Here is a 14,916-nt window from a genome sequence, read left to right as displayed (position 1 = left end):
ACCTCGGGCGAGCAAGCAGGCTTTATCATAATTTAGGGGAAGTTGTTTTGAATGACGCTGCTCCCATTACATTTCTATTGCAAATCTATGTTTAATGCATATTTAAAGGGTTTATGGAAAGACACTGTTTGAGATCCAAAGCTTGATTTTAAGTTATGCTAAAAGCATACTTGTCAGGTTGTTACAAGCCCAAATCACTCCCATCATACTCGGATCCCCCTTTTCTTTCAATCTTCAATAGGTCAGAATTGGCCTATAGTTGGCGTACTGTTTCTCAAAGGCTCCTCAATTCTATTTCATTGATGTCCAAGCAGGCTCTCCGGACACCAATTGAAGAATTTGGTTACTCATTAAGAGGTGTGGGGACCTTGGAGAGCAATGCCATTGTTTTCTGCCTTTGGGTTCCCCAGTTGCTGATTTAAACCCCATGACTGCAGTGGCCCTTCAGTCCACTTCCTCGCAGTCAATTAACACAATTAACGTTGTGTAGGCATCGATCTCCAATACGATCTCCACGGCACAATTGTTTTGCAGTGTGTTCTGCCCGCTCAGTGTCAATTCTCAAAGGCACCAAGGAGTTTTATGTATACGTATTGGATGTCGCAAGAGGCCATTGAGCTCTGAGTGCTTTGCATCGGACGGATATCGAATGGTGGCTAATGTGGCCCCTCTGGCATCACTGGTCACACCAGGCAACACAGCTGTGTGTCGTGAACACTGGAGTTTGATCCGAGCTGAGCAGCGCACTTCCATCTGATCGGATTCATTGATAGCAACAGCCTCGTAGTGTATTCATCCATGTCATCAGCCATGAAAGAAATTGTCAAAATGCTTCAAATCGAATGAAGAACCATCATCATTGCATTAGCTCACCGTGTCACGCTTACTGCAGATAAGACAGCATAAACTGGATTATGATGAAACTTGGCATGCGTACTTGGAGTTGGTCAATCCAATCCTTTTAAGTAATGATATTCTGAATATTAATCAACTGACATTGCCGGCTTTTCTTTCCCTTCTGAGTCTCGTGTCTCAGTCCTGTGAGAGGCTCCATTTCACAGCACTAAATCAGCAAGTCGCTTGCAAATCGGAAGCAAATCTTAGGAAAGATTGTCGGAAAAGAGGTTCCCCAGGGCAATGTCCAATCAACTTGCTTTGCCTGAAAACAGAATGTATCCCTGACTGTGACACACACACACACACACACACGTATCATACCCTCGATGCCTGTTTCTCCTCAGTGCTCTGTGACGGCTGATTTAGGACACAGCTCCTCTGGGTTTTGGAAATCCTTTTCTCCAGCCACAGAAGGACCTTTAAAGATATCCCCATTGTTCCCTAATGGCCTGAGCCACCGTTCGAGGAGAGAGGCAGGCAGAGGCAGGGAGAGCCGTGGCCTTTTTGCAGCGTTTCCAAAAGCCCTGCCTCTGCAGCATGCACGAAGAGACTTCCTCAGAAAACACACAGTCGAGTGTGTCCTCCTAAATGAAGCGACAGTGCAATTGTCCCAGCTCCTATTAGCAGCTCTACATACAGGCGTGCCCTCCTGACACCAACATGTTTCCTATCAACAATCTAACTCCGCTTCCTAACGTGTTGCTTTTCGTTATTCTCACAATCTTCTGATTTGTTTATCTGTGGACGTCTCGTCGTCGTTGTCGCTCCTCAAGCAGTCGAGATGCCAAAACCAGATATTAATCAAAGATTTGAATGACAAGTGGCCTTTGCCATGTGAATCACCTTCCCCCATAACTCATTCAGAGCACTTCCCCCCACAGTGTGAGCACCAAAAGCACTCCTTTGTGGTTGTAACAGTGTTGACATTAAGATAATTAGTTTTGTGCTGCTTTTATCCGTTGTCAAGAGTGGCGTGGGCTTCAGCAGCAAAAGGTTACGGCAAAACAAAAGGGCCATTTTGAAAGTGAGATGCTTTTTCAAGTTGCCGATCTTTAATCGCGCGAAAACAGTGAGAGCACTGATATTACAGAAATATTGGCCCAAACTGCAATCATAATTCTAGAGTTTCGTCTCAGGGATAAATATCGCTCTGAAATAACATACACACACGTACACATGCCAATAGAATTCTGTGGGAAGTACCAGCTCATTTGTTGAGTTGAGACGTTCATCTGAAATCGATTTAATGCACTGCACTGTGATTCTGCTACGAGCCACCTAAAGTTGATTTTTATCCTATCGACTGTGGTGGTCAGTCAGGCAGCTCTCTGAAATGTCAGCTGAGCCTTTGTGTGTACTGTCCCGCAACTGTGAGCTGGCTTTGTTGTTGTTGTTGTTGTTGTTGTTGTTGTTTATGTAGTCGCCTGTTATATCACAAGTTTATAAGTTGGAAATGTCACCCACACGGTCCATCTGTCTCCAACCTACTGTAACTGCAGAGACATTTAAACACAGCATTGTGTGCTTTCTTTCTGCCATCAATATAAGCTCTATAGACGACCTTTTTCTCTTGCTTTTCTTACCCTTTATTTGTTATTTATTTTTTTGTGAATTTTGTCTGCCGATGCCAAACAGTGTTGAACCAAGTGGTAGCATCTGGAGGTGGGGTTGAGAAAACAATAGCATGAACAACAGGTTATGTTCGTCTAATCCTCATTCAGTGAAAGATTTTTATTTCTAATTAGCTCTGATCTTTGTTATGATTATGTCAGGGTCTTTTTTTAAGCATTCAGCATTACAGGACACACATTGAATGGTTGAGCAAGTAAACGCCAAGAAAAGTGAGACATCGGCAGGCGTGAACTTGTTTATTGTGACAAGAAGAAGAAGAACACGCTGTGAGTGATGGATTCGTAGATAGATATCTTTTTAACCGCGGCAAAGCGCTGAGACACAGAGGGATACGGATGCCAGGCAGGCAGGAAGTGAGAGAGGAGGTAAAAAATACATGAAAGCAACGGCAGGCGAGACGTGGGAAAGTTGATGATGAAGGGGGCGTTGGCAGGCAACAGAGGCATGCAGGTAGACTCGCGAGCCTTAACACCGACCGTCTACAAGCTTTAAACAGGGAGGTCATGTCTTACTTTGTCTCCTCCACAGTGGAATGGTTGCGAGAGAAGGAGAGATGAAAGCAGCCACAAGTTTGGAGGGAAAGAACTGAAAGGGTAAAGCGGTGAAGGGATTGGAGAAAAGATCTGAGGGCATAGCATATTTGGAAGCGTAAAAAAAGCAGGCCGAGAGGGAGGGGCGGGGGTGTGAGCAGGGGGAGCGAAAAGATCCTGAAGAAAAAATGCCTTAAAAGAGTTGAAAAACCTTTTACAAAAGGGTGTGACCCCTGAGCTCGGCGAACGTTCTCCGAGGACACAGCAGGTGAAGAAGTCTTCGGCTGTCAGCGTTTAAGAGTGAGAAGCTGAAACACAGCCCGGGCGGCTGAGGAGAAATGGAGGTTCAAATGTGCAGGTCTTCTTTGAAGACAATTTCATAGGCAAAACGGGGGAGGCGAGATTCTGTACGGCCATTTTAGCTGGAGCGTTTGCTAGCAGAACTGAATTGAGGCTCAGGTCAAAAAGTAAGGGAATAAAAGAAGGAATGAAATCCACTATACTCTGTTCATTTGTTGGTTTATTCATTTTCATTTGTTGCGGTTTTATTATACATATCATTTGGAAACAGTCTGACGCTCAAACTGCCTTGACTTTGGCGGTAAACCACACCCAGTCGCTGGGACAATGGTCTCTCCCTATTTCAGAACTATTTCCTGAATTTGAAAGATTCCAATTTGTTTTGATGGATTTGAAACAAGATACTATGGTGTGGGGATACACTACAAATAGTTAGATATTGACAATTAGTAGGCACTCTGACCGTAAAGCCTCAGAGATAGCAAACCTGTCTGGCCAGTCTGGCAGAGGGCTGATAGTGGTTAATCGCCGCCTGCAGTTGTGGCAATCCCAAGGCCCCTCCCACTATGGAAAGGCCAAGGTCAGGAATCGTAGGAAACCGAGTGAAGACAAAGAAGTGTTTACACTGGAGGTGTGTGAATGTGAAGTGGAAAGGGAGGTCAAGGGGGATCAGAAGCCCATCCAAGATTTGGAGAGAATGGGAAGGCGATGCCTTCTGTAAGAGGTGCTGGGTGAGCGCACTGTGGGCAGAAGCAGAAGAAGAGATGTTGGGAAAAGTGTGACTGACGGTGACGAGTCGCCCGTGAGAAAGTGATTTGCATTTAAAGCAGCAGTGTGCAGCCAGGTGTGTCTGGGCCTCGGGCATTTCCGGAAGCAGACTTCTCACGTTCGCGCGGGACCATCTTCAATAGCATCTTCATTGTGACATTCAATAATTCTCTATGCTCATGAGGAACACTCCCTTCCACCCGTTTGAGTCTCACTCCACATTTTGACGGCAGCTGCCTTTGAGGCAGACCGTGAGTGGAGTGCCTGAAGCAGGGTAAAGATAGCCAGAGGTAAGGGATGAGGGCAAGGACAAGCAAAGTGACTTTCTTGTTGGCATGACAGCAGGAAACATCGTGGGAAGGCTTTTATTTTATTTTATTTCACTTTTTCTTTTTTTTTTTTGCAATAATACATTTATTTAAAAAAACAAAAAAAATCCAAACCAGGTTCAGTTGGGACTATCATGGTTTTAAAGTTCCCAATGGTATCATCCATCACCCTCCCAGACTTCACCAGGATCACACCATTACACTAGGCTTTACAAAAGGCTTTGTAGATCTTATATAAAAAAAGGGGATGCACATTTAGCCCTCTGTTTGCAGCCCTTTGCAAAAATGCTCTCTTTATTTTTTTTAGCTTCCTGCTAAGAAGGATACTTTGTTGCATTTTCTACGTGTTTGGAATGGGCCAATGACACAGAACCTCTGAGCACAGTCTCAAAAGGAGGAATGAACACTAGGATGCAGGTGTTGTCTCTGGCCTGGAGGAGACTTCAGCACCCCTTGTGACATCACAATAGAGCTTCATTACATCTTTGTTTTCTTTTTCAGTGATGTGAAGATCATGGCAGTTTACATGATGAGTGCAACACAGTGCTCGAATTTTGTTTGGATTTTCTTTAGGTAATTTATAAAACATCCCAATATGATAGTTACAGTTTCTTTTTTTTAAGGACTTAAGATAAGCAGGGAGCTCAACAGACAAATCAAAAACCTTTTTGAAATTCTGAGAACCGACTGTAGCAAAAGGGATGCAGACGCACATCGTTCTTTGCTTCGTCTCCTTAAGTCCGCCTGGCAACACGAGAGATACTTTATTGTGGCCGAACAGCTACAATGTCAAGGGGGCCTTAATGTATGTGACATGGTTGAACAATTCCCATCTCTGTGGCAGAGCGAGCCCTAATCCAGGATTCTCATAGCCATGGAAGCCCCATCAAGCTCTCTCTGTGACGGATGAATAGATGGCCTGGGCTTTAATTTCTAAAGTCACTCTGACAAAAGCATCCTCTCAGAATGTGCCAGCCCAGGTATTAAATGGTTTCTGCAGAGAGAGAAGAGGGTGGCACCTACAGAACACAAGCAGGAAGGTGGAGAAAAGCCTTCACTCAATTCAGAAAAAGAAAATTCGCTGCACGCGCACACACACACACACACACACACACACACACACACCACACACACGTCTGCTGTAAGTGCACAGAACCTAGGAAAATGGCTGCGATGCTCCCTCACGATCCGAAAACATGCAGGCAACTGAGGGATCAGTAATCAGAGGGAATGTTGGGACTGTGCACATCCTCTGAGGTGCACGAACACACCGCAAAGACTCACAGAATGCAAATTCAGCGAAACACGCACTCACCACAAGATGTGCGAACGGGTTGTAGATATACTTTATATCTAAAAATGTGCTGGCAATACGCATAAAATACAGAAAGAGGCCAAGTAGCACAGCTGAGGACAGATCTGTTTCCAAAGGGCACAGAAAAAAAAACTCAAAAAAGCAACGGGAGTCAGTCAGTGGCTCCTGAATAAATTTACTGAAAATTGTTACTCAGAATTCTTTTTTTTTTTTTTTTTTTTTTGCAGCACTGGAATTTTATTTTATTAAAGACTATATATATGTGTGTGTGTGTGTGTGTGTGTGTGTGTATGTTCTCAGCTTCCTTGTAGCAGTGGTACTTTGGGTTTGTGCTGAATGCTAATGCTTTGCAACACATGCCTCATTGGGCTTGTGTTGTGCTTGTTTGATTTGCTGCTGTGACCAAAATGATGCTTATCTGAACGTCAGTTGTGTCTTTGTGTCTCTGGACCGAGTCTGCTTTAAATGCATCTCACAGCTCTTATTTTGCCTTATCTGACAAACACAGAGCTAAAGACACTGATCCAAATCTTTTCTCCTTTTAATCCATAAAATTGTACTTGGGGAAAAAAAAATTCCAAAGTAGTGTTTAATCGAACTGTATAAAAAAAATAAAAGATAAATGATGAAACAAACAGGGTCATAAATAATGTGATAAAGACGTGTGTAAGAAAAAAAAAATGTTTGGATGTCAATTTTTGGATGTTGGATGTGACTTCCAGTTGGAGAAATCCTTCAAACAGGAACTGCCCTTCCGTCTATTTTCAAATTCAAATGGCTTCGACACTGCACCGGTGAAAAAAGGGGGCAAACGGTGGCCGCCTCTTGAAGCGCAATAACAGCTCTGACTTTACACACTCTCAAAATGAGATTCAACCCAAGAGAACAGAGAACAAACCGGGCGAAAAGTGAGAGAGGTTTCAGATGAGGGGCCAAAGGGAAGGAGGGAGAAGAAAGTCTGGGAGTTAAAAAGAGGTAGTTTGTGAACACACGGCGAGCGGCTGTGTGCACGCAGGTGAAATCCCCACTTGCTGCCGGCTGCTACAGTACATTAGCTTGAGCTTTTCCCTCCGAGCGAGGTTGACTTGGTGGATAAATGGGACGGAGGTACGAGGTGGAGCGGAAGGAGTCTGTGGAAGGAAACAGAGGAGGACAACTCTCGCGCTCCTCCCGCCTTATTTCACAGGAAATTACGGAGCCAAATTCCGCTCGGGCCCCTTTGCCTTGCGAGAGCACAATCTCCAAATGAAACACACTGAGTGAAAGGGAAAGGCTGAAAGCTGGTGAAAAGTGCAGCATAACTTCAATTAAGTTTTTCTTTAAAGAAATAAATGAAATTGCATCGTCATTGACAGCGAGTGGCTAAACGCGTGCGTGTCCATGACAAAGTTTCCGGAGGAGTTGCTGGCTGAGTGGAGCGACAGTGCTCCTGTTCATGTGCTGCGTGATCGCGGTGCTAATGGAGCGGCGCTGCGTCCCCGAGGAGTGTTTCCCCAAACAGATGGTTGGACGGCTGGGCAAGGTCGGTGGCAGCTCTCCGTTGTCCCGGAGCTCCTTTCCTGGAAGGCGACTTGACTGCCACTCAGCTGACAGCAGGGGGGAAAGAGCAGGGGAAAGAGCTCCATCACACTGTGAGTGGAATTGATGGCAAGGAGCACCTTCCGCTCATTACCTTAAGGTTGTAATTGTAATACAATTCTCCATCAATCTGACGTGTTGCCATATCCTTATGGAAATACCTGTTGCAAGCTAACAATTTAGCGGCTAGCATGGTTACCGCGGGCATCCTGTCTGGGTTGTACCCTGCTCTGTTTGTTTTTCCCCTGAGCAGATGAGAGTAAAGCAAGCAGCATTATACACACAACTCGTGCACTCCAGGGTGTTGAGCAGATTGGTGTAGGCAATCGTGGATGGTAAGAAGTAAGTAGTAAGGAAATGGCAGCCCCATAAACAGCTCTCTTGGTTGCAGCAAAACAGCACTGGTGTTTGCAACTGTAGTAGCCTGCGTTGTTGCCTTGGTACCAAGACAAATAAATCAAGGATTCCAACTCACAAATATACTTTCAGAATGAATGACAAATCACACAAAGCTGACGGTTACATGAATCTGTAAGATACAGATGTTGTCTATTTTTCAGTATGTGTTGGTGAAAGTGAAAAGTTTCAGAGTGAACTTTAACTTTGCAAGTCACGGTACTGTTGCTGGAAGTCTTGAAACATTTCATCAGTATCACTTCCTCATTTGTAGGTTGCACTCTAATAGCGGCCAACAACAACACCATGCTGTCTTTGATTTAGTAGCAATGACTGTGTGTGTGTGTGCGCGCACGCACGCATCCACAAGACTTTTTGTTTGTTCGCCTCCTGATTTAATTTCCTGTCAAATCGATGCTCTTCCTTTGTATCTCCTGCCCTAATGTGATGTTAAACCGCCAGCGTTTGGCAGTGATGCGATCACTCCTCTCTTTCCACCCTCTTGGCCCTCAACAAGTCCGATCAATCCAGTTAATTGTTGAGGCGTAGCCCAGGCCACAAAGTCGATGTGTTCCATTTTCCATATCAAACGCATCATTAGGAAGTTGCATTTACATAAACACACGCGCACACCAACATCATTAGCATGATCTCAAACAAAGTGACTCGGTATGGATTACCTTGACGTTCAACACTGCTCATTAAAAATTGAAGGAGTCGAGCCTGCTACAGGCGGTCAGCATAGCAGAAAAAAAAAAAGCTTCCTAAAATAATTAGACTGGTTTGTCGCTTTAATCCACAGTTGTTCTGAGTATTACTTCCTGTCAGAAGACAGTGGATAAATGAAAATTTGACGGTCATGGTCTACCATGCACTGACGTATTCAGGATGCGCACGAAGGTACACAAACATATATATTTTTCATCAATAATGTTCTACTTATCTGGGACTGAATTCCAGTGGTGGCAGGCTGGAACGGGGGGTTCAGAAGCGTCGAGCCCAAACAGCTCACTGCAGTTGGAGGAAATACAGACGAGACTCAATCCAGGAGCCGAACGTCCACAATTCTCAAGAAGCCTTCTCATGCATTCACAAACGGAATGGATGAGAATGTCCTCGAGAGGTGGCCAGCTACCCGCACAGCAGCAATAGCAGTCAGAACGCTTCGGACACAACCAGCGTTGGGTTTCTACTCAGCGTGCAGTGTCAGTGGCTTTCCCTGGGCTAGGTGCCAGTGTGAAAGAGTCTCCCTGGTGATTCCCATCCCAACACCAACACGCTCTTACATTTTTTTTTATTGCAGGCTAGCCTGTGCTGGGACTGCACCACAGTTACACCCAGAAAGAGATGAGCTAAGCTGGACGGCCAGTACCGTTGCCATAGTCCTACCACGTATCAATCGTACCACACAGGCACCAGTGCCAAATATCAAGTGCCAGTACATTCCGTAGATAATGCATCAGTTTTTCCCATCCACCTGTCCATTTGCTATGACAGTCTATCCTGCAGTCAGAGACAGTAGGTGGTGCTGGAGCCCATCCCAGCCACTGTATCTTAGGGCCAAGTTGGGGTTACGGCCTGAACAAGTCATCCAGATTAATGGGCATGAAACCCATGACCTTCTTGCCTTCTTGCTTTAAGCTACTTGCCGCCCCAGATAAAAGAAAACTAAACTAAAAGAAAAAAAAAAAACTCACGTCAAAAGGATTTTCAACTGACGAGTATGTTTGTGTGTGTGTGTGTGTGTGTGTGTGTGTGTGTGTGTGTGTGTGTCTGACGGCTGTTTGCTTTTGAAAAGCAGCAGAGACGACGTCTTGTTTGAACTCCTTTCACTCTCGCTTTCAGATATCCGCGGTATCGAGGATTTCCTCGACCGGACCTCCCAGCAAGGGATGGACGTCTCCCTCCAGAAGGTGGAGTCGAACATCAACATGATGATCACCAGTTTGTTCAGAACGATGCGGGTGGAGGAGCTCCATCGCTACCGGGACACGCTGCGCCGAGCTGTGCTGTTCATGAGTCCTACTACTGCCAAGGCCTTCATCACTGAGGTGAGACCAGTCATGTTTTTGTCCTCCTTCCTTCCACGGTCTACTCCCTAAAAAGTACACCTCCGTGTTTTTCCTCTTTCTAGGTCTTTAACTTTAAGTGCATCTTTTTAGTTTGGCAGTTTCGCTCCTTTAATAGCAGTTCTTTCTTTATTGAGCGTAGTTCAGTTTACAATGGACGCTAAGTGCTCAGAAAAGGCCCATTTCAGAGAAAAAAAAGTTCTAATTTACTCAACAGGCCTCCATTTATATCAGCTGTACAGTGCAGTCTTTTTGGTCAGAGAGTACTATGTACTTTTAAAAGTGAGATACTTTCTTTTTCTCTCTGTGTATGTTTATCTCCATCCTTTCAGTATACACACACGTTAACTCCACACACACGCACACACATGCGCGCGCAGCTCCCTTACCCCTGACTTTATCTCTGCAGTAGAAGACAATTAGGGGAGTTCCTTTGGCTCTTACACATGAATGATATGGAGGTCATGGTTGAGAGCAGTAGGCTGCAGCATTAGTTATGAATCCATAATTTGAAGCGCAAGGATGGGGCCTAATCCCGTGTGTCATGTTCTCATCTCAGTTTAATTAAAAGTGACCTCAGAAAGAGCAATCACAATCTAATTTGGCTGGAGGCGTGACAGGCGGGGGGGTGAACGATGGCGTGTTATTGTGTGTATGTAGGGACTGTGGCGACGCGTGGCCAGCTTCTGCTCTGTGGCAGCACTCCAGAAATCTCCAGGCCTGCTGACTGTTGGTTTGCTTCTCTTCTTTCCCAGGCCATGGCAGCAGGGGGGGGGGGGGGGGGAGATTTCTTTGATAAGCTTTTCACCAAGTAGTTTGGTTAGTTGCCAATCGCCAAATTCCAAAGGCAGCGTGTGCCTTTTCTTCATTTGATTTTTATTGGTAGATAAAATGATATATATATTTTTTTTTTCATGTTTCAAAGAACGCAGTGTCTTGACTCTGACATCCTGTTCTTGAGGTAATAAAAAAATCTTAAATTCGTGTCCTCAACAGTAAGCAGCCTCATGGCCTCGGCTGTGTTACCTTGGAAGTGCTGCAAAAACGTCAGTTGGGCTATTTATGGTGGATCAGGGCGCATGTCCCAGCAATCTGCCTATTATCTTAATTGGGGTGATTTTGGAATATTGCTGTAAGCGTGGGCAGTGTTTGCAGTAATCTGCTTACATACATACAGTGGCAGCCTCAGAATGCACATATGCCCTCTGCTACTCACTCGCTGATATCTGGATTAAGCAGCCAAATCCCAAAGCCACTCTTTTGCCTCATGCTGACCTTGGGTCGTCGACCCTCAACACTTCCTTATCAGGGTGCAGTGCAATTTGGGTTTTTTTGTCCCTCCCTACTTTGACTTGGCCTGATGCTGCTACACGCCGCTGTCAGCAGCAAGACTGCAGCTCACACCGAAAGCCTCTTGTGCCTGAATTTGAGCACCACTAACATTTTCTCAAGTCTGAACCGCTTACCTGCGGAGATTTACAGTCACAAATGGCTCATTGGGTTTCAGAAAAGGCTCATTGATTTTGCCTGCAATACCCAAGTTACCTTGTAAGTCTCCATCTCGCTGCTCTTATTCACAGTTGCGTGGACACGGTTACCCCGTCCCTTGCGATAAAGGGAATTAGACGTTGCGATAAAACTAAAACACACACACACATCTCTATTTATCTGTATACTGTATATATAGATGTATATAGATTTATATGAACTTCCCTTTCAGCCTGCGAAGAAACGCCTCAAGGTTTATGCCGTAGTCTCCACAACTCCCCAATTCTGGAAGGTTAACAAAGAAGTCGTTTGATGTAATTTAGTAAGACATCAGGTGGAAAGAGGTTTCTGAGATGAAGTGTCAGGAGTTAAAGATTGGTGAGATAAGATTGATGATCATACCACGTCACCGTCTCTCTCTCTCTCCCCTGAGACGGTGGGTTGTGCGAGGGGGAGACGGCAGCAAAGCCGGAGAGACAGACACACTCCATCAGCGGCGACGCAAAGAAATGATGAGGCCCTTCTTCTTTCTCTCTGGCAGAGTGAGGTGTTAGGTAATTTGTCAGGAAGCCACCTCCGATCCAGACTCCCGTTTGAGCTCCGGTGGCGGTGAGGAGTGGAAGCGGTTCCAAAAATAAGAGATTTGGCTGAGAGGAGAGAGGCTGATGAGGTGGCGGTAGAGAATGATTATGCAGTGCAAGTCAATTAAGAAACTGGGAGACAAAGCATCGTATTGTAAAGCCCCTTTATAAGTGAACCAATCAATGCAGCCGTTCCTGGCCAGCCTTCTCGGTGTGAACCTCCAAATAAATTGTCGCACAACTTTTTGCCTTTTTCGATTTGTTTTTCCAGTATTTGTCATTATTAGGATTTTTTTGAAAGTCATTGTTGAATTAAGCATAGTACTACAAACTCAAGCCTAAAATGTTTAGTTTGGCATAAGGCCATACAATGATTGCAGATATAACAGAAAAACAACAACAAAAAACAATCGTCTGAAGAAACGCTGAGCAGTGTTTCTTCTTCTTTTTTTTTTGTTGAAAGTCACAGTGAGTGGGGCAAAGTAATTGACTTGTGCTTGCTTTCATAGAGCTCCTTTAAGGTCTCTTGAGAACACAAAGTGCTTTTATGCTACTTGTCACGTTCACCTCTTCACTCAAACAGTGCTGGTGGAGATTACTGTCCGGGGCTGCGCCCTGACAGAGCAGAGGTAGGCATTTACACACAATCATCCTGCTCTGCCTTCAGGGACAAGGCCCTCTTCAGTATAGTGGCCACTTTAGACCGCTTGCAGGCGGTTGGGATGCACAGATGATGCTCCCGTCAGAGACGGCAATTTGACGGGTAAACATTCGGTTGAATTACGTCGACTGAAGCTAGCACGCTCTCGGGCCAAAGACTTAACACTGCAAGGCAAGTGGCTTGCTTCTGTTTTGAGAGGGAAATGTTGCAGTTTCATCATTAAAGGAGCCCACTTCTGTTTCCCAGACTGGCTTTCGCAATATCACAAGTAGTTACACGATGGAAATGATCTGAGAGGTAATGCGGTGCGATTCGGCAGGATTTGGTATAGATCTGATGGCAAGAAAATGCAGGATATGGCAAGATAATACAAATCTGATACTATTTAATTAAATTGAATGTCTGATCAAGCTGTGCTGAATCTAAATTAATTTTTCATAATCTTCAATTGTTTTTTTTGTTTTTTTTTTATTCCTGTCAATAATTCATCAGCTAAAACCCAGGGGAGACTTTGGGCAAAACTTTCCAGTCAATATAAAATATTTGTCCAAATCATTCAGTGAAATCAGCCAATGTTTGTCTCACCTCATAAACAGCTGTCAAGAGCATACAATTGCTTAATGACAGGAGCTAACCATACTTATTGTTGTTGTTATGAGAAACCCTGTTGTAGTCTCATCAATATACACAAATATAATATCCCTACGAATCCAAATGTCATTACACTGGTGTCGAACGACACCAATGGCCCACATTGATATTGATATTATCGCTATTTGGATCAATATGCCCACCACTACTGAAAGGGCTGTATGTGTGAACTCCAATGAAATATCCAGTGACGTGTTGCCTTCCTCGTTGATACAGCTTCATTTAGCTGTGCTGGAAAAACTTAGAAAACTTTCAATTCAGCTAAACAACTGCAGAATCTCTCCCTTCGCTGAGCCACGGATCGTCCTCGTGCCACCGCACGCATCAAGAGTGCAGGTGCACGGCGTGGAAGTGTAACGAACGAGGCGGCTCGAGTGCATTGATTTTGTTTTGTGCAGAAATATTTAATATTTACTCGTTTTTGTTCATTTTCCGCTCCGTGTGCAGCTCCAAATGTGCTGATCTCTGGAGACCAGAATCAGAGGACTTTACATGCGGTCAGGAGGAATACGGTGCAAGCAATTAGCTGCACAAAGAGTCTGAGGAAAATAGAACTGCTCCCCAAGTTTAACCAATGCTACAGCGCTTATTTAATCCTGAAAGTTTTAACCATCCACTCAATCTCATGAATCGTCTGCACATTTGAGAGTTTCTGCATCTGCCGTCGGCCTCAAACATGAGGAAACATGAGGCGATAAAAACAAGCAGGTGGTTGCATATTAATGCGCTGAATTTTCAGAAGTGCAGTCCATTAATTTGGCCATGGAAGATATGAAAATATGAGTCCGGTGGTAGCCGCCGTGCTTTCGCTCCAGGTGCTCCAATCCACTCGGCCTCAGACTCTCTCCTACATGCATGAGCGTGCTGCACACACCACTTGCTGTCGTTGGCCTTGTGTGCGAACGAGCTCATTCTAGACATCACCTGGGCCGCCTTTAGCGGCGCTGTCTAGAGGTCATGTGTGGAATGGGCTCATTTTTTTTTTTTTTTTTTTTTTGAAAGAGTGGCGCTGAGCCCAAACCATGACGACATTTAAGAGTCTCATAAATCCACTCCTCCCCTTCCGTGACTTGGTCCAGCCTCCTTGCTTGCTTTCCCTTGATTCGTGCCTCGTTAAATCAGCGCCGCGATGCGATGCCCGGCTGGAAATGCGGTCCAGCACCTGCCGAGCTCAGGGAGCGTCTTTCTCCGCGCACAGCCATGCTTTCCACATGCATACATTCTTTCCAGAGCACACGCAGCCACTCATGCCACTGCATAATTTAACGTCGTCTTGCTTTGTCCCCATTTTTTTTTTTTTTTTTTTACAGTCTAGTACATGTGGGCAAATGTACAAAAGCCTTGCCAACAAGAGCAGACTACATGTACATTCTAATTCTGCCCTCGCCATGTAGCGAGCAAAGCCAAGCATGTGTCTGGCTGCAGGGCGGCTGTACTCCTCAAGGAAAATACAGCCAGAAACATTCCTTTCGAGACACTGACTTGGTGTACAAAGGGTTTACATGGCCCACAAGACCCTCCCATGCAAGTGGCACATTCTGTTTGCCCACTGACTGCACAAAATTATCCACATTCATGAATATAAGGTGACCAATGTAGGCACGCCGAGAAACAAAAAACCTCAGTAGCTGCATTTCCATTCCCCCTTGATTTGTGCAAAACCTGAATATCGTGGTAGAAAGTTAGCAATAGAAAGGCCTAAACTTTGAAAAACTTCTCAA

At 44.9% G+C, this 14,916-nt stretch overlaps 1 protein-coding gene across 4 annotated transcripts in view; it reads left to right on the top strand.

The window, feature by feature from the left end:
• The window catches only part of grid2 (glutamate receptor, ionotropic, delta 2), a 393,648-nt gene that overhangs the window by 222,636 nt on the left and 156,096 nt on the right, over window positions 1–14,916 (top strand). For 2 of the 4 annotated variants that reach the window (XM_076014679.1, XM_076014680.1), the window contains exon 4: window positions 9,591–9,796. In XM_076014679.1, coding sequence (XP_075870794.1) covers window positions 9,591–9,796 — 206 coding nt within the window. Of the gene's footprint in view, window positions 1–6,626; window positions 7,403–9,590; window positions 9,797–14,916 lie in introns of those variants that run through there. The other 2 variants (XM_076014682.1, XM_076014681.1) reach the window with 2 other exon arrangements.

This window comes from Nelusetta ayraudi, unplaced genomic scaffold, assembly GCF_046127955.1.
Source record: "Nelusetta ayraudi isolate G7.1 ecotype Tasmania unplaced genomic scaffold, CSIRO-AGI_Nayr_v1 ptg000170l, whole genome shotgun sequence".
Lineage (NCBI taxonomy): Eukaryota > Metazoa > Chordata > Actinopteri > Tetraodontiformes > Monacanthidae > Nelusetta > Nelusetta ayraudi.
The sequence above is the reverse complement of the archived record's forward strand: the minus strand, read 5'-3'. Positions and strand labels throughout refer to the sequence as shown.